The 20,361-nt window shown below is 40.0% G+C and overlaps 1 protein-coding gene across 1 annotated transcript in view; it reads right to left on the bottom strand.

Moving 5' to 3' along the window:
* The window catches only part of gpc5a (glypican 5a), a 144,662-nt gene that overhangs the window by 55,807 nt on the left and 68,494 nt on the right, over positions 1-20,361 (bottom strand). Inside the window, exon 7 of the mRNA XM_005724211.1 lies at positions 20,006-20,126. Within this exon, the coding sequence (XP_005724268.1) occupies positions 20,006-20,126 (121 nt within the window). The remainder of the gene's footprint in view (positions 1-20,005; positions 20,127-20,361) is intronic.

Here is a 20,361-nt window from a genome sequence, read left to right as displayed (position 1 = left end):
TGTGTGTGTGTGTGTGTGTGTGTGTGTGTGTGTGTGTGTGTGTGTGTGTGTGCACTGATCAAAAAGGTAGTGTCTATGCTAATTAGTTAGTGCTGTGGTTCAGGGCTGAAGAGGGAAGGAGTCAGAGTTGCTGGGAAGGCTGAGCCAGGACATGTGTGTGCTGGTCTGAAGTCTCATCTGCTGACTGGTGACAGGTTAGATAGGAAAATCTAAGCTTTCCCTCCATGTGTGTAATTAGCATGATTTTCTCTCTAATTATGTCAGAAATATGGCCAAATGTTTAATAGATTATGAAGAATAATGGGTTTCTGTGTTGCCTGAAATTAGCCTGGTCTGGAGGTTTGAATCTGAAGGAGGCAGAGCACTGCTTGAGGGCTCATTATGTGGAGTTCAAAGGCTGTCAACTCGGAGCCCATTTTTAAAGGAAACAGCATCCAGCAGTAATTAGTCTGCACATGGGAAACAATACACGACTCAAGATTTAAGATTCTATTCATCATCTGCATGGAGTTGAAAGGTTAATGTCTATATATACATAAACCTGTGTGCATGTGTGTGGCTGAGAGGGAAAAGAACTGCTTTCTTATACATAATCGGAAGAATTCAAACACATGACCTTCAGTCGTCTCAGGTCACTTCTGTATTCTGCAGAAACTTTTCTGTTCACAGTTTACTCTAATTGATCGGTTTGTCAAAAACTGCAGAGGGCCTGAAACTAAAAATAAAGGCAATAAGCAACACATTTTCTGTACTGTTAGCCAAAGATAAAAACCTGTTACAAAATATACTTTTCTTCCTCATGAAGTGCAAAGCTAGTGTCTGATATCTTATTTCTGTTGTTGATTAGAACACACTAGCTGGTGCACACTTCCTAATTTTATATGTACAGTGCAATTCTTAAGCCAGACCTGGTTTCTTTACATTTTACTAAGGAAATGGGAAACAGGTGCAGTGAAACATGTGGAAACTTGTATGCAAATACAGTATTTAAGACAAAAACAGTGTTTCGACAATTCTGTAGAATGCTTATCTTCAGGCATCTCGATGCCTTTCGTTCTGTTTTTTCCCCAGTTTTTACACACAGTCCCAACATGTGTCCAGTTTTTGGAAAAAGCTCACCTTGCTGGTCCATATATAACATTTTATTTTTGTCAAACTGTGTTATCATCTATGTTTTGATTGAAAAAAAATGATGCATGACAGATCTTGGCTGTACACACTCGCTGTATGAGACATGTGGCCACTATTATCAGTCTAGTTCGGGTGTAATTTGGCGTACTTCAGCCTTTTCTCTGTGTTTTCGGTCCTTTAGAAAGCCTCCCTTTCACTGAGACCATTTCTGATAAAGTTTTGATGACCAGTAGATGGATCAGCTTCAGGGCCTGCATCAGGTTTTTGCTTTATTTATTGCTATTTCTTGAAGTTTTCTTTCTTTTTTAGGCCTGCTACTTATTCTTTTGTCTCCCACTTGTCCCATTTCCTGTAATTTTTCAAGGACACGCAGCACACCATGCTGAGATATGCCAAGTGTTCAGCTAATAGCTCTTTGGGAATCACCATGTTGTTACAAAACTCTTTGGGGTTTTTCAAAGGTTCAGCTAAAGAAACAATATCTGTATTTTTGTGAAAGAAAATGGTTTACTTTAATCATTTCTTTGCTAAAGACACAACACTGGATCGTCCTTTGAGTCAGGTGTCTTTTGATGCTTGATTGATTCATAAGTTAGTGTTAAGAAGTGGTTTATCAAACAATAAAATTATTCTACAATATAAGGACAGCACTGGCTGCTTTCTCACTCTTTTCAATGTCCAGAGAAACCAGTCTGGCTCCTTGGGAGCAGCATATAAAGAAATGGACGGTGGCTCAAGACTTTTGCACAGCATTGTAGCTTTTTTTAATGATGACCACAGTATTGATTTTAAGTTGATCCCATATATGCATCATCCTGGTTCTGCAAACATACATTATATCCACTAATAAAAAGAAAAGGCCCAAAAATCTCCACTCCCTGTAAGTTCTCATGTTTTTCAGGAAACTCACTTTTTTTGTAATGAGAGTTTATATTCATGAGCTGTGCTTTCAAGACATCAATACACTTCAAAAAGACCCAATGGTGGTATGAGCTGAGAGCCACAGCAGGATAGGAAAGTCAGAAAGTGCTGAGAGACTGACTGACCCTAAATAAACATACACTAGCCTGCAGCTATAAGCTGGTTTTGGTCTTTTCATGGGATTTGCTGCCAACAGTGACTGTATATTGCCAGCTATAGCCTGCTGTAAGACAATGATAGGAAAATAATAAGACTCAGATGAAAGCTAAATATAAAAAGTTTAAGGTCAGGCAGTGATAATATGAAAGTGGCTTAATTTGCTTCGTTATTTATAGACATCTTTATTCCTGTACGACAGAGTTTCACTCTCACGTTTTATGTGCTTTTGATGTGCAAAAGCATGTGCGTTTGGTTTTTATAAGGTCACTGGCAGGTGACTCGATTCCCCAAACGGCGCTAATCAATGAATCAAGCCTTATAAGCTAATAATATTTCACAGCTAACTCATTTGTTCCTTCAGCTGAGGAAACATTCATCATGCCTGACCAAGAATGTCAATCAGCAGGCTACTTGATTCTTCTGCTTTTCCTGTGCAGGAAAATAGCTGCCCTGCGTTGTTGGATTGTATTGAACAGCGACGCTGTTCTTTCTGAAATACAATGAAGTGAGCCCAAATTGCCTAACAGTGTTATTAGCCTCTCGTCTGTGAATGACATGAGATTTTGTCCAGCACTGCCTGGGAGACAGGTGTTTTGATTCGCTCTAACCCATGGTAGCCCCCCTTAGGCAGGCCTCTGGCTGTTACTGGAGTGTGTGGAGAGTTAGAAATGACCAAATAATATCAAGGACTCTATGCACAAACAAAACTGTCTTTGTGTGAAGCAACTCTACTACTACACACGTTGTATGATTTTTTTTTTTCTTTACAAAGGTATCACCAATTCATTGCCTTTTTTCCCCCTTTTCTTTGGAAACTGCACAACAATTTAGAGCCGGTAAAAATGATAAAATTATTTTCTACAAATCCACACACCATTCCACTTTATTAACAAAAAGAAATTAGAAAAAACTATTAAACAGCAAGTGTGCTACATGGAAACGTTTGGGCTTCCCAGTAGGTCACAGCTTTCACCACGGCTTGCAAACACTTTTTGTAACCAGCTAAATTACAGAATTTTACCTGCTGCTTCCTGATATGAAATATATCCAAACTTTTGCTTATAACAGCCTGAATCATGAGGAAAACTGGACATTTATTTACATCAGATTTAGCACTGCTTCGTGAATGCATCGCTACTTACTTTAATTAACTAGAGGTGGGCGGATCAATCCGAATATCAATGGTATCGATGCCAACACTAATATCGGTATTAAATCAATACTAGCGCGATAAATCTGTGATTTAGTGATCATCAAAACATGTTCAGAATTAGAAAATTAATGGTGATTCATCTCAAACCATGAAGCACTGGTATTGGTATTGGTACAATAATGGCCCTGTATTTACTTAGTATTGGATCAATACTGAAATCTGCAGTATCTCACAGTCTAATTAACCAGTATAATTAACGACTGTCTTTAAAAATCATGTCCTTCTGAAAGTCTCACGCCTTCATTTGTAAGCCTGCATTTCTTTAAGGTAACTGGCTGATTTGAAAAACAGGTACAATGTTTGGCTTCTGTGCTATGATCCTAAGTTACACTGTACAGTAAAAGGCTATTATTTCAAAGGGAGAGAGCTGTGTCTGCACAGCTGCATCGAATAGGATTCTGTCACAGACAGAAGTTCGGCTAGCGATAATTTAACTGCCAAGCAAAATGGCAAAAAGAAAAAACAAGAAGAAGAAAGAGTTCCTTTTGTGGCGTTCTGAACTCGCGGAGTAAAGTAACTCTGCTCTGCTTTTTTAACTCAAAATCAGTGAAACGTTTTTCAAGATTGGCAGGAAATATCAGGGGACACGGGATGGCGAGGTGGAAAGCGAAGACTGTGATTATTGCATTCTTAATCCTGGTTTGTTTATTTGTGGGATTTTGTGTTGCTCTCCATTCTGTGCTAAACCATTTGCTTTGGCGCCTTCAGACAGAAACTGGTGTTACGCAATATTCAGAGGCCAGTGCAAGCACAGCCATGCAGTGATTTAGAAATGGCTTTTTATCTTCAAGTTGCAAAACAACACCTCGGTGACACCGAGGCTCATCCACCGCTCGCTTACCAAAGCATTTTACAAACCAATCAATATTAGAAAAGCAGCAGAAAATGAAACATATTTTCACTGTTACGGTGACCACACAGCTCCTGTGTTTTAAATTGCATTTATGAGGAGTTTTATCGTGCACGGTCTGCCTGTCTTTCTTCCTTTTGTTTTTATTACACATCCATATGTGGGGAATATAAACACAAATCGCAAAGAATTCAGAAACTCACATCACAAACAACATGCAAACAAGGCAGATTAAAATTCTGCTCTTAAAGCTCCAGTAATGATAATAAGGGTCTGTCAGTAACTCCACTAATTTGGTCAGGGCTTAAATATCAATATTGGATGGATTTTAATTAAATTTGGTACCAATATTCATTGTGCCCTGAGGTTGAATTTTAAAGAGTGGTGTGATTGCTGGACCATCCTCCAGCGTCATCATAGGGTCAAAATGTGACCTTCTCCCATACCTTACATCTCAGACCCTTTGGCCATATAGTCCCTCCAGCTTCAATGCTAATCAGAGGCCTGGCACATGACTGTACCTGCTAAACATCGGGATGTTAATATCGTCTTTGTGAGCCTTAAAGCAAAACCTAACCCAACACGCAAATGTGAGGAAATGCTTGTTAGGTTAGTTGATGATTCCAAGTTGGCTGCAGGTGTAGATGCGAGAGTGTATCGGTCTTTCTCTGTGCGTGTTGATGTGCCTCTCCAGCGTGTAGCCTGCCTCTGGCCCTATGTCAGCTGGGAAAGGCTGCAAATTTTCTCACCCATTTCCCCAAAGCGATATATACACCGATGAGCCCTGTGAACTGGAAACCAATCTGAGTGCACCACCTCGCAGGATGTCTCAATACCTAAAAATGCATCTGGAGGAGAAAAGAGCAAGGAGAGCAGAGGCCTGCAGGAGCTGTGATGGAGGATGGACAGTTGAATGCTTCACAAATGTAAACCGTTTATCTGAAGAAGGCATGTGACACACAGATGGGACATCCAAATAGGGGCAGGAAGACGAATTTATCAATAAATATTTCCTTTTAAGTCATTTCAGTTATTTAGGGTGATCTACTTCATGATCTTTGTGCCTTTCCACGTTTGCGTTTGTGTAATTGTTTTAAAAAATGCACGACATCTGTACATTCGTGTCACACTGAGGCACATTGTGCATTTGATTAAAAGCAGGCCTGGATCTACAAGTGTCATGAACACTGTTATGCTTATCTGACATCGGAGATAAAATACAGCAGTAGGCTGTGACAAAACAATAAACATAGGATACAGCTGCGCTACATGTCACACTGCTGTCACATTGCTGTCACATTGCTTTTGAAATGACAGCTCAGAAGCAAGGGTGCCTCATTTGTCTGTTGCTTCCACTCCTCCGCTCACATCTCTGGTGGGAAGAACTTTCCATGCGTCTTTCTCATTGAAGAAGAAGAGGCACAGAAAGAAACTGAGGGTGTACAGTCTCAAAAGATGAAGAAGGGTTGTTTAGGTGCCTCTTGTTTTTTCTTGTTCTACCAAAAAAAATGCAGCTGGAGCCTGGGGAGTTCAGGGGTGTCCCATGGTGTCTGGTACCATATTAACAGAGGATTCTTTGGGTCCTGTGGGTTGCCAGGTGGAGCCTCCATGGAAAGGATTTGCCCCAGTATATCCCACGGGTGCTTGATCAGATTGGGCTATGGAGAGCATGAAGACTGGGTCACTGCGTCGGACACACTTTGTGTCCTTTAACTGTTGAGTGGTGGTTCAGTTTCCTGCAGAGGAGATGGGAGGTGCTGCCTGCCATCGGGGGCATGGTTATTGGGCAGAGAGTGCGTGTAGTGCGTGTCAAAGTAACAGCCACATGAAACAAGATTTCCCAACTATAACAACATGATAGCGATGACTATTAATAACTTCATATCCGTGGTTTTAATAATATATTTAATAATAATGTAAATATGCAGTATTACAGGAGTTTGCCAAGGATCCAATGGCTAGACTATCTTCTGATTTCTTTAACGTGGTCTGAGCAATACTTCTGCGGGCATCCTGCAGGTCTTTCAAAGATTTGTTTTTTGTTTTGTTTTTTGGACATTGGCTCCTTTTTTACTTAGTTTTAGTCCGGTCCTTGTACGTGACCATTATCAGAGGAACGGTTGTTTTTAAGCCACTTAACACTGAGCCATGTATCATTCAAGCATAAAGAAGGCGCAACAGATAAAACAGTATTGTGTCGACAGAGAACAGAAAACTTACCAAAGAGCCCATTTTAAATTGGATCTTTAGGCACTTTGTCACTAGCAGCCTGCCACAAAAACACATCATTTGTTCCCCTTTCTTTAGTCGAATCTATAAAAATTCCAAGAATAACACAGCTTTACCATATCGTGATTGACAAAGAGCTGAAAACTTGGCGAGAAGTCTGTCTACAGAAGATGAAAAGCATCTGAAAGTCAAGTCGTTAAAAAAACAGAGAGAAAATCCAGCAAAGACCTGACCCAGGACCTGAGAGACACATTTGGCCCTTCAGCTGTCCGTCTACTGTTCACTGAAGCCTCATCAGAAATGGCCTCAGTGAAAGGGTGCAAGTCATTCTTAAGGAAGGGAAGCAGGGAGAAAAGGCACAAGAACTCGACTGAAAACCAGTGGCCACAGGTCTCCTGCAGTGAGGGTGTTCAGGCATCTGTAAAACGCAGTGGAAGCTTGGTCATGGAACAACAGGCAGCCAACATCCGAGGAAGACATTTCAATGTCCTTTCAGAAGTGTGAAGAACTGAAAACTACGTCAAGAAATTACAGGAAAGCTTGCATAAAAGAGTTCAGAATAAAGTTGGTCATAGCAATATTGATATTCAAGATCATTACAGTTGTACAGACGCCATTTATGCCTTATATGCTGTATCTGTATACATGTAAAGTGCTGTACCTATTCCCAGTTTCATAGCAAAATCTAAAGGAAGGACGGATGGCCCAAGACTTTTGCACAGCACTGGGCACACATACATTTCACTGTGTTTAGCGTCCTCCACTCCCCGCCCTTAAAACAGTCCTGGCCGCCTGATGTATTGCATTAAGTTCCAAACTCGCCACAGTGCACATCACAAACTTTGTCATAATGCCAGCTGCTTCCTCCACCAGCTCAGAAAATCACAACAAAGACTCGAAGTCGTAAGGTGACTTAAACGAGTTGGCATGGGAACCGAGCTTTTGGTACTCTGACTGGCTACATCGCACTATATATATTGGCAGTTTCAACTGGACAGGACTGAAAACTGCTGCTAAACACAGTAAAGCCTGCCTCAAAAAAAATCATAAAAAAATCTGGCACACACTTACTTATGATGGGCTTATGATATCTTCATCACCTGCTGCATAAGGAAAGCCCAGAGCATCATCAAGGACACCAGTCAACCAGCCCACACACTTTTCTCACTCCTGCCATCTGGAAAACGCTACCGAAGCATTAAATCAAGCAGCAGCTATTTCAAAGACAGTTTCTCCCCACAGGTAGTGAGAATAATGAATACTTCCCACAAACAACCCCCCCCCCAAAAAAAAGCTACAAAAAAAAGAAAAAAAAGCACACATACATAAACTAAAACAGTACCTAAAGCATGCAGCTCAGAGTTTCATTTGCATTTTCTGAAGTATCACTCAGTTATACTACCTGGCACAAAGTGAGGTTTTATTAAGATGGGTATTGTTTGGCATCTGCTTTTGGAGTAAATGTGACTGAAGCAATTGAAACAAATAAAACATAAGAACTAATTAAACTCTGACTGTAGTTTCATTTGTTTGACCCGCGGCGTCTTTAAACAGCGAAACCATGGTTTCAGCGAGCATTATGCAGACAGCAGAAAATGTCACCGCGATGCTGTCAATTTTCACTCAGCTGTCAACTCCAATTTGTGACCTCGCACCATTAAGGCACGCACTTCAGCTGCATCTACAGTAATGGAAAGAGGTGACTGCCATGTAACAGCATCTTGTAAATGTTAGGGCATTATCATTATATTTATCCTGCCTACACAACCACTCAGTCTGCATTTCACAGACCAAAGTACATACACTCCCCAAAAACACTGCCAAAGAATTCAAAGTTTCAGGTAAACTGTCACAGACAACTAAAAGCATTTCATTTCCAGATCGCCTCTCGTGTGCAGGGTACATTTCCTAAAGAGGTGCAGGGTGTCATATGGCAACATGAATCACACCTTCAGACATCCAAGCAATGAATCAAGCCCTGTGCAGATTCTTAAGCTCATTAGTATTCCCTTTGAACATGTTCTGCTATCTGTAAATAGAGGGTGGGGGAAGAGATCTTACAATGATCATTTTTGCCAGTCGGAGCAGGGGGGGAGAAAAAAAAGTGTCAGTGTGCGAGTCGGCTCCCGAGATGCTCGCTGTCATCGCCCATCTTCCTCTCGTCAGCAGCGGCGCTGACAGTGTGTTTATGCAGAGCAAGTGCATCAGCGACAAAGAGGCAGCGGGTCAGCGATTGAGTGGTCAGAGCAGATATTAGACTACAAAGTGAATATTATCATTCAAGTTAAGCTCTCCTATGAGTCAACTTAAATTTAAAAAAAAGACACTGCTGCCAAACTGATAATGCATTATTTATTTATTTATTAAGTTGCTTTATTTAGCCACTTTGTTAGGTACACCTGATAACCACTTTTAAACACAAATATCTAATCAGCCAATCACATGACAGCGATTCACTTCATGTAGGCATGATCAAGATGACCCTCTAAAGTACATTTAGGAATATGTAACAAAGGGGATTTAAGCGATTTGGAATGTGACATGGCTCTTGGTGCCAAGCAGGAGTATTTCAGAAACTGCTGCAGTTGATGGGCTCAGACATCAGAGAAGAATGGCCAGACATTCAGAGAGGCAACAATATCCCAAATAACCGCTCATTACAACCAAGGTATATACAGAAAATAATTTCTGGGAGCACAACATGTCGAAACTTGAAGCAGATTGGCTACAGCAGCAGAAGATGACACTGGCTACCACTTCTGTCAGGTAAGAACAGGAAACTGAGGCTTCAGTTTACACATGCTCACCAAAATTGGACGACAGAAGATTGGGAAAATGTTGCTTGGACTGACGAGTCTTAATTCCTGCTGCAACATTCAGATGGTAGGATAGGAATTTGCCAGAAAACAAAATGAAAGCATTGATCTATCCTACTGCGATGATGTGCAGGTCACTTTCTCGCCACACTTTAGGCCCTCTGAGGAATGTTGTCAACACCTTGCTGCACGGTGAAGGATTAAATATGAACAAGGTGTACCTAATAAATTGTCCAGTTACTTGTTAGCTGTTCTAAACGTTCACATCTGTTACAGAAAACAGTTCAGCTTTAATTAAAAGCTAAGCATAAGCACTGTTACTGTAGCTGACAGCATTAGGTCACTATATTTGAAATGAACACTGTATTTGCAGAACGTGCTCCTCCACAAACCAAATCAACTACACACAAACGCAATTGAGAGGCGGCTCTTAAAATTTAGTATGAACGTGAATTAAAATAAAAAAATGTGAATTATTCATGTGTGATTTTGGACTTTGCTGTGCTGCAGAACTTGAATTTCACAACCTATGTCCAAGTGCACGAAGAGGATTATGCTGCTGTTGCTTAAACTATAATCACATACATTCACTTAAGATAAACTTATCTGCGTGTAGGCAGCTTAGCCGGATTTGTCTTTGAATGTTTTAAACACCTTGTGTGGGTAAAAAAAAATCATTATCCTGCAGGTTCTGGGATTTTTCTCTAATTAAGACACACTTGCACAGTAATGACATTTATGACTTTACACACTCCTTCGTAAGCTGCAACAGGAATTAAGTGGATGTGTTGTGTTAAAAATAAATCATCTTGAGACTTGAGGATAATGGTAATAAATAAGATTGGGTTTAATCCCAAACCGGACTTTCAGATGCTGCATTTTGGTATACGCGTTCAGGAGCACAACAAATAAAATGTGAATATATTCGTAGCGTTAATCCTCCTCTCCTAAGAGGAGAGACGATATGAATAATTCAGAAGCAAAACTGCTGGTCAACCACCACATCAATGGCTGGTAAATAATTCAGCCGGCAGAGTGGGTGAGGAGCTGCTTGCCCCTGATTTTGATTGAGAGACACTGGGACAGAGCCTACTTATAGATTCTTGATGGGTTTTACCACATCAAGAGGAGAGGACAGGCAAGGAAGGAGAGGAGCCCACAAATAATTCATAGGAAAGAGCTGCTGATGAGCAAGATGATGAAATCTAGAGTTTGTACACTCAGATTGTATAATAAATTTGTCAATAGATGCATTGCCGTTTTGTGTTTTCTGCGGTCTCGGGTGCAGAATAGTAATGATATATTTCCATTTGGTCCCAGGGAAACTTGGGGAAGCTTCTGTGCTCTGGTTAGTCAAGGTCAGGGGCAGATGAATGAAAACATTTCTGATATGTAGATGGAAAACATGAAAATCAACATTTGCATGGCTATCACTCTTATCCTCATACAAATGCCCAACAGCAGCGTCTTTAAAGATAATAGAATGCCACCTTTTGCCTTTCAGTGTACACTTCCTTCTTTCTCTAGAAAAGAGATTCTGGGATTTACCTGCACACGTGCATACTTTAAGACAAGTTTCATCATATTAAGTTAACCCCCGCTATAATGATTTGCATAATGCTGTTTTATGTAGTGGATATGCAGATGTGCACACAGCCACTCGTTTGTACACTGCAATAAATAATTGATGTTTCTGCTGGTCACAGACTCATCCCTCAACACACAAACACACACAGAAATTCAGGATCAGCATTTAAAAGTGACTGAATTTGAAATATGAACCCAAATATCCTTCCCAGGACCAAGTCTCCTTTTTAAAAAGCCACACTGGCTGTGAATCGCAGCCACTTCTTAGCACTCCTTGGTGTGTAAAACCATGCTGCATGCTCATAACATGAAATGGTAGAGAAATAAAGTCTGACAGTTTAAAATGAACGCCTGATGGCAATTCAGGTCATACACTCTCGCTGACACTTGTGCCGCACTTCAGCAGCTAATGACATGCCAATCAGAACTATTTGCAAATCAGACCCATTTGCAAATCAAGTCCCAGCCAGATGATAATAACTAGACTGAAGGATTGTGAATGCACAAGCTGCTAGATGAATCGTGCCAGATGTATAATTTAAAGTTTTTAGATACAAGATCATTTGTAAAGTTTTACCTTCCTCCATTGCCGACTACTACGAAAACACACAGTTTCCATATTTCTGCTTTCTCAGAAGTAAAAGCACAAGCCCTTAAGATGCCATTTTGCTCCCTTACAAATTTACTGCTTCAGAAAGTCCGAGCTCAACATTTTAAGTGTGATTGTCCGAACATTTGTACCAACCAGCCTCCCTAACAAGAGAGTTTCCATGAAAACATAAAAGACAGCTCATTTCCGCAAGTTCTCATCCTGAAAGCGGAGACACAGTAGGGGAAATTTATGGCAAAAATTCAATAATGTGCTTTACAACACCCAAAGTGGGAAACATGTGGCCCTGATGCAAGCGCAGAGGTGATGTTTAACTGTATAATGGATGGTTTTGTATTAATGATATAGGTACTATAAGGGAATAAAGGTAAGGTTTCTTTCCAAGTACTCTGGTGAGATGACATGCACATCGAATCAAGCCATAAATAAAGCTTTGCAAATGCACAGTAGAAGGATAACATGTAAGAATAAAAAAGGCTTTTTAAGGAAAAGTCTCCAAAATATTTTTTTCCCTTGAGACTGAACTTGTAATTCTATACAAGCAGATTTTACAGCCCAGTCAACACTGAAACTCCAGTAATGCTTCACTCCCTCATTCATTTAGGGGCCTGGTCTCGTTAGCCTGAAGTAACTGCCCAGAGGCAGTTCCAAGATAGGTGTTGAGTGGCAAGGCTTACTTCCAGAAGGACTTTGATAAAACTAAAAAGCAAAGTTGACTGAAGTGGTTGTGCCATAGATTGACTAACTGAGTATTTTCTTTCCTTTTTTAAAAAGCACTGCAACACCCACACTGCTGAACATGAAGGAAAAACATGTCTCTCAGTTAAATATCTGAAAAAGCATGCTTGACAACAGGTTTTTAATTCTGCTGATTACTGGAATTATTGTGTAAAAAATATCAATTAGCTTGGCTGGTAGAATAAATTACAGGCTGTGGTGGGTGCTGCAGGCAGAATGCACTCTGATTGATTAGTTATTAACTGATTTTGCTAGCTAAATGCTTTATGTATCTGATTGACCACTTACATCCATTTTACCTTGTATGTGCATCTCCACTGACGTTCTCCTCTCAAATTGACTGCTAACCAATCTGCCCCTTTTTTTGCATCACACTGGTTTGTACTGATGGATTCTCTGCTGCACTAACTGTGCATTACAACCGTGTAAAATAAAATACTGGCAGCCGCCAGTGCTACCCTTAGCCTCCTAGTAGATCCACCTGTGATATAAATGTGAAAATTCAAGGTGATTGTTGGAAAATCAGTCTGAGATTCAAACTCATGTAAGATTTTTAGTAGATTTTGAGTATTTGTTGAATTTCGAAATCCTGCGTTGATTTTCAGAAAACTCGACCTCCGACCTTGACCTTGAGGCCTCGAGGACGCCACTGGTCTAAGATTTTTAGTTGATGCACGTATGGTGTCATTTGGAAATCCTCTGCCACCCTATTCTCGGGTTATTGTATTCAAAATCTTGGATGTCCACGCCACCCGCAATTCCCCACAAACCTCTTGCAGCTGAGGGGTAAAAAAAAACAAAAAACAAAAAAATCCCCATGAAATCCCTGCTTTGAAGAAAAGGGAGGAGTAAGGGTCTAAATCAAAATCTATATCTGGAGACTTGTATTCAAGTCTGGACACTTTGGAGACCTTTTGGTTTTCTGTCACTGTTTGGATAGATTTGAGAATGTCATCGTTTGGGTTAAAATAAACTCTCTAGAAGCTTCTCTACTGTCATGAATAACTGAAATCCAACCTCATCTAACATATGATTTGTAGTACCAAGTTTAAAAAAAAACAGGTTACAGCCATGATATGTGCTAACTGTATTTTCAAGGCGTTTAAAGCTTCTGCAGTCAGAAAGCTGGTTTAGATGATCTGAATGGCTGTTCAGTCTCCTGCCATTGTTAGTTTTTATACACATCGTGTTTTGCTGCAATCACTATTTGAACAACAATGTTAGCATTTCTATTTTTCAAGATCTTTTCAGTAGTAAATCTCAGTGAAAAAAGTCTGAATATTGTCTGTACTGTAGCTACTGAAATCTCTACATACAGGAAAGCAGTAAGAAGAAAGCGTAAGGAGTGATATGTTATTATTTTTAACTGATATGAAGCAATAATAAAGCACTTCCATTGAGAATTAGTCTGACTCAGTATAACTTTTACTAAATGTGTCGGTGCAGGGTCTTTTCTTCTTGTTTTTTTGTTCATTTACTTATATCTTGAATTCATTGAAACAAAGCCGGATAAAAATCTAAAAACAGGACTGATGTAGATGGTACCCATCGTGACTACACACGAATAGGCAGGGGTCAGCATTTACCCTGCTGCATCAGCACAGAATCTGTATTTTTATTTTGTCTGCATGTGCCGGAGGCTGTGCTGGCACACACCACGAAGACTTGGCGAACAGAGCGTGTGCAGAAGGGCAAATGTTGTATTTAAACACGAGTAGGTTTTAACTACAAAAATCTGACTGTCAAGGGCTCTCCTTTCCACATAAAACTGCTTATTGAACAGCCATCACAGTCAACCAGACAATTGTGGAACATCCAGAATTAGCCAATTTAAAATTGACTTTAGGAAGCAAAAGTAAAGGGGAAACTGGCAGCACAATTTCAAAGCTGGAACGCGGCGGTGTTTGGGCCAAAGCGGCGTTGCCAAGTTTGTCCTGAATTACTGGAGACTGATGTCTCCAAGAGGCTGATCAAGAGGCGTCTTTTGCTTTCTGTATTACTTCTGCTTTATCTGTTCAAACATGTACATTTTTGGAGAAAGTCACAAACGCACTTTCCCTCTGCATCCTTCCACGTTTGCAATCAGACTTTAGTTTATGGTCCGCTTAGCCAAACGAGCAAACTAATTAATGTCACGAAAATTCTTGCTGATCACGATAACAGCATTTGTTTTCACACTTTAGTGGAAGACTTTTTGCTTTACAGTGAAAATGATATTATTAGCAGCAAACACAAAAAGGCATCTGTGTTTAACTCTGTTTAATTAACAGAAAAACTTTTATTGTCAGGCATTTTATCTGGATATTCATACTCTATTCATACTCCCTGGGACTCGGTGCCATCTGTGATTTGCTAACATTTGTGTGCTGTGTAGTCAGCGTCGATATTCTTGAAACACCTGAGCGAGTAAAGGAAGCTTTGTTCCAAGAAACAGGTTTGTGGGCAGAGTTGTCTGAACATTTTATTGCACAAATGATGTTCATCAGATTCACGCTGACCCGCAGATCTAAAGTAGGCTGTGATGTGTCAGCACGTTTTTCAGCAGTCTGTCTCATACAGGTCACGCAGTAGATGCATATTTTAAAGTATCCCAGATGTTTACACATGAGGCGAGCTGCTTACATTTTATTTGCACCATAAACTTGCAAACATGGCCCAATATGTGTTTTTACATTTATGTTCATACTGAGGGGGAGACAAAACTTTAAAACACATTTTAAGAGAAGCCATCCAATAGCTCTCAAAGCATTTCATTCAAAACTGTGAACTGCACACCTCAATGCCTCTTTGTGACAGCTGATGAGAGAGCAGTGGATACCGCTTGTGCATGCTAAAAAAAATCGTTTTACCAGGATGCTGCAATGGTGCCTAACTCTGTACGCAAAACTAATCTCAAAATGTATTTTTTAAGCTTCAGACTAGAGATGTCAAATTCATTTCATATGAAGAGGTCTAAGGAGCTTGGAAAGAAAAGCCTCTGGACTTCTTTAAGTTGCTTGAAGATGTTTCAACTCTCATCCAAGAAGCTTCTTCAGTTCTAGGGTCAAATGAGGAAGAGTCCCAGATTTAAGCTCTATTCCAGTGTCCCCCCAAGAGGGACATGGACCCCCTATTGAGCCTCTACCTAATTACACGAGCCAAGGTGTGAAAATGGCTGTAGGTTACAATCAGCCAAGGTTTCGGGTTAACCCACTGTGAAACTAGCCCCATCCTATCGTGTGATTTACTGAGGTCAAAAGGCCCAGGATGTGGGTGGGCGTTAAGGCGTCTGGGAAGGGATCTCAAAACTGGATTATAGATGGCAGACAGTTGGTGTCGTAAACCATCGCCTCTGTTCAAAGATGGTCGTTCACAGTGGACATAGATGGTTTCTTTCATATCAAGATCCACATACAGCCCACTTTGATCTTAAGTGGGCCAGACAACTGACACTCATCTTTCAAATGTGCAGTTTAATTCCCCTGTTGAGCTGCACATTTAATCTCTGAGATAGTTTAATTGTCCTAGATTTTCCATGTGATATAGAAACTCTGCTATGGTAAAAGAAAGAAATCTGTCAGCGCGACTCTTTGGGCTTCAATTTTTAAAAATGTGTAAAATTACAGAAAAAAAAATCACATGGCTCATTGCCCAGAACGTCCTGTAATTATAAACAGAAAGTTTCTGTAAATTCACAGGAAATGTCCATTTTTTGGACCCCTTGTAAAAAAAACAAAACAAACAAAAAACAGAAGCTTATATTGTCATAGAGAGAGCAGGAACTTTTCTGTTATTTAATAGTTTATCTGTTTTTTTAATTACTGTCTATTGTATGAATGCCCAAATTATTTACGCTCCCTGTCATATTTTCCAAAGGCAGATTGGAGTCTGTGCCAGGCTGCTTCTGGTCCCTGGACCTTATGTTTGACACCCTCGCTTTGGACATTACTTTGTGTACAGCATCACTGCATGTTGTTGCAAAGTTGCTTTGGAATAAAATTGATCAAAGTTCACGCTAATTTTATTGAGTAAGTTCTGTAAATGTATTTATTTCAGTAATTTAACAACTGGCTTTGTTTAAAAACAGCCAGCAGCCACCAAGTCTGTGTTATATGTCTTTTAATTTAGTTTATTCCAAATACTAGCACGTTAGATATTCAAATATAATTGAAATAACCAACTTTTCACAGAACTCTTATTTTTATTGTTCCAGGGATTTTGTCTGAAATGTAAGATCGTACAAAGACAGATTATTATTCAACAACAACAGAAAAAAAACTGTGACTCTGAAATGACACCTCACATTGTGTGCAGTTCCTGAAAATCAGATGTACCTCAGTAAGTTTCTTCACACGCCAAAGATTTGATTCTTAGATGAGAGAGTAATGTGATAATGAGCTACATGTCAGTGTTGTGCCCAAGTGTCACTTTTTATCACTGTTTGTGATGCCACAAATGAGGTCGCAGACTTTCTCCTTTTTAAAACGCGGCATAAGGAAGAATACAAGTGACACTTGAAGAGAAAGGAGAAAAGAGACGAGGAAGAAACTGAAGAGAACCAGCATTTTTCACCATGTAAACAAACTGAACAATTAGTCATTGGTATATTTCACAGGGAAAAAGCATAAAACTCAAAATAATTTTTATAAATCAATCACAGTATAAAGCATCTTTTTTGGTACTTTAAATACCCACAGTTAAACTTAGACAACATTAACAACATTTAATAGACTCCTCAGAAAAAATTAGTTGATTAATCAACGTCTTTAAATATCAATGCAGCCAGCGCTACTTCAGTTCTGTCTTGATTAAACTGAAAGAGACTGAAAAGCACAACTTTCCCTTCCATATGCGTATACAAAACCTGAAATAGACGGCACAGCAGCAAAAACACCCCTAAAGCAAAGAATACAGCAGGCATCAACAAAAACAGGCATAGGTGGGTTTCAAAGCAGCTTGCACAGGAAGGTAAGTAGGTTTTCAGCAGCTTAAATAAGTAACTTATATAAGACTCGCCAGCTGGATGCACAGAATGGTATCAGCTGATCCACAAGCCTATGTGCATTATCAGCAGTTATCAGCTGGTGCACTGCAGTTGTTAGGGTTCACTTGACTTTCGGGCGGGCCTGAACTACAGTTATGGTCAGTTTATAAACTGCCAAATATAAAGTACTCTAGGCAGTATGGGTCTGTTCTGGGCCCACCTCTCCTTATGTATGTAAATTGGGGGTAAAACCTGAGGACAGCAGTGAAGACCCCCTTAAACAACACCCAGCACTTTCACAAGGTTGCATGGAAGGCCAGGGGAAACGTGAGCAGCAGACCTCCAAATGGCATTGCAAAAAGCCTGTTTGAGCAACGTGACATGCTGTAAGACCAACTGACTTCACACAGATTTCCTGCTCTGGGGTAACATAACAGTGATGTAACATGTAGGTATATATGTGCATGCAGTAGAAGCTAAAACTGGAAAAGATGGCAACTCACTGGCTTAATTAGGGAAGCTGCCAACGACTACATTACCAGTCAATTAAAAGTCAGTAAGACTGTAAAAACAATCAAAATTAAACGTAAACTAACGAATTAGATCTGCATGTAGGAGTCATCTGAAGCAGCTAAACAGCAAATCCTCAAATATACTCATATTTGAAATGTTGCTGAAAATGTTGCTGAAAATTTTTGGCTTTCTGCACAGTGGAAAAAAAATTGCAGACATAGCTGTTTGTATCGATCAAAGTGCTGCAGAACCCCATGGCTACCACCAGTTCTGCTTTCACTTTTGCCTCTTTACAATGAGAGATGGATGCTGCCCGGTATATTGATTTCAAAAGGTGATCTAATCCCTTAATTAGAGATCCCTTAAGGTCTATTTAGGCTTTCTTACTATCTATTCATTTTCTTCCACTTATCCAATTCAGGATCGCAGGGAGGGGGCTGGAACGTAACACACAGAGAGACAAACAACACTCACATTCACACCTATGGGCAAGTTAGAATCACCAGTTAACCTCACTAACTGCATGTCTTTGGGTACAACATGCAAACTCTACACAGATGTTGGCTTCGAACCCAGGACCTTCTCACTACGAGGCAACACTGACCATCGTGCTGCCTCGGTGTCAAACTACATGTATGCCTTTTTTTTATGCACTGCACAGAGAGCCAAAAATTTCTGCAACATTTCAAACATGAACATATTTGAAGATTAAATGTGCTTAGCTCAAATGACTCCTACCATACAGATCTGTTAGAGTATGCTTAATTCTGGCTATTTTTAAGACTCTTTCTGACTTTTAATTGACTTTTAATGGAGTCAAATGACCAAAACAATTTACTGCCAAAAATGACTGCAGATTTAAGCAGTGTGTTTTTGCAAAGACAAAAGTACAGCGTGGTTCTTGCAACTGTCGCCAATGTTTCTGTTTATTGTGTTGTTGTTCCGTTTGATAATCGTTTCCTTATGAATGCTTCTCATCCTTAGGTCTCTCTTGTAAAACAGACACCCGAGAGAGAATCTTAATGAGACTGGCTGATGAAATAAAGATTTCATAAAACAAATGTGCCACCGTTAGACACAAATCTTTAGCCATATGTCATGAAGTTGATGATATTACTGAAGATCAATCTTGCAAACTGACAGAGATACAGAGGATTCAATGAGCAAAACGCTGATCATCGTTTGGTTTTTAATTCTGGCTGAGTCAAAGACAGCAGACTGACAAAAAAACCCAAAAAAGTGTGCTAAAATAGCCGAGTGTGCTACATATAGGATTTCAAGTTACATTAACTCCGGGGATTATGAATGACTGCATAATATAGGCTCAGCCGCTGATCATCCGTTTCATACTTACTTGGCAGCAGAAAAACAATTTCTGAGTCTTTCTCCATTAAATAAAACATTCACAGAACCACAAGGTCGTATAAAGAAGCACATTTAAGATGCCAGCAGCAAAAAGGCACACACCAAAAGATAAATACATAGTGAATGTCAACGAGGCAGATCAGGGACTCTCAAATGGTTATGATATAGATTTATGTGTTCTGACATCCCACAGATGGTGTGAATTAGTCAGAGAGGGGGTGCCAGCATGAGGTCAAGAGAGATGACCTGGCCTTCAGCCTGCCACTTGGGAAACCAAAGCAACAGACATGTGAAGCTGCCACTGCTGCAGTGGAACAACCCAAAGGGAAGCTATGGCAGCTGTTATTGGAGCTGCAGAAGAGAGAGTGCTCCCGTAAACTGTTCTAATCTCATCATCGTCAGAGGTAAACAGCACTGAAAGGAGCCACAGCAGCACAAACGTGCATAAAAGCAGAGGGGGTGATAGAAAAGCTACATTGATTTTGACAAAGAGCAGAAAAAGAATTGTGTAAATATAAGGACACACAAAGCGAATCAAATGGGTTTCTAAACGTGTAATGATTGATTTTTTTTCCCATTCATTGCCTAGAAATGATTTTGCATTTGAGAATAGTTTTCAATAAGCCAGTGCTTACCGGTAATATGAAGGATGATATAAATGAATTAATTTGTTGAGAATCAAAGGTTGAGGCCTTCAGCTTTACGAGCAGCTAACAAAGGACGCCTACCGTAATGTCTCATAAAGGTGCCGAGAAGCACAGAGAATTACCAGATTGCCTCAGGAGGCAGTTCCCATATGTCTGACAGAACGAGGGGTGGGGATGTCGACTTTAAAGGAAGGGAGAGACCCGTTTAATGATGAAATCATAAAATCCTGTGTAAATATGTACAAAGCACTGGCGGCTCTTACCTGATTGATGTGCTTGAGCTTGTCAATGATCTGATTTATGACGGGGTCAGCTCCTTTCACTTTGACTTCGGGGTTGGCGATCTGAGCTTTGATTCCGTTTCCGACCACACGGAGAGTGTAGCTGTGAACACAAGAACAGAGGACAGAGGGTCTGTAAATATATTCAGATATCTTCCAGTCATTTTAAATAATACCAGTGAGGTACATTTCACAGATAATTCATATAATATAGTTTTTATAGCACTTTTTTTTAACCTGTGCAGCGTTTACATGTCTTGCATAATGTCCAACATATTGAAACAATTTCACACATTTTCATCAGCTGGTTTACAGACAGAACCACGTCTCACAAGAAA

Source organism: Pundamilia nyererei, unplaced genomic scaffold (genome assembly GCF_000239375.1).
Source record: "Pundamilia nyererei isolate P.nyererei 1_Seehausen unplaced genomic scaffold, PunNye1.0 scaffold00011, whole genome shotgun sequence".
Taxonomy (NCBI): domain Eukaryota; kingdom Metazoa; phylum Chordata; class Actinopteri; order Cichliformes; family Cichlidae; genus Pundamilia; species Pundamilia nyererei.
The sequence above is the reverse complement of the archived record's forward strand: the minus strand, read 5'-3'. Positions and strand labels throughout refer to the sequence as shown.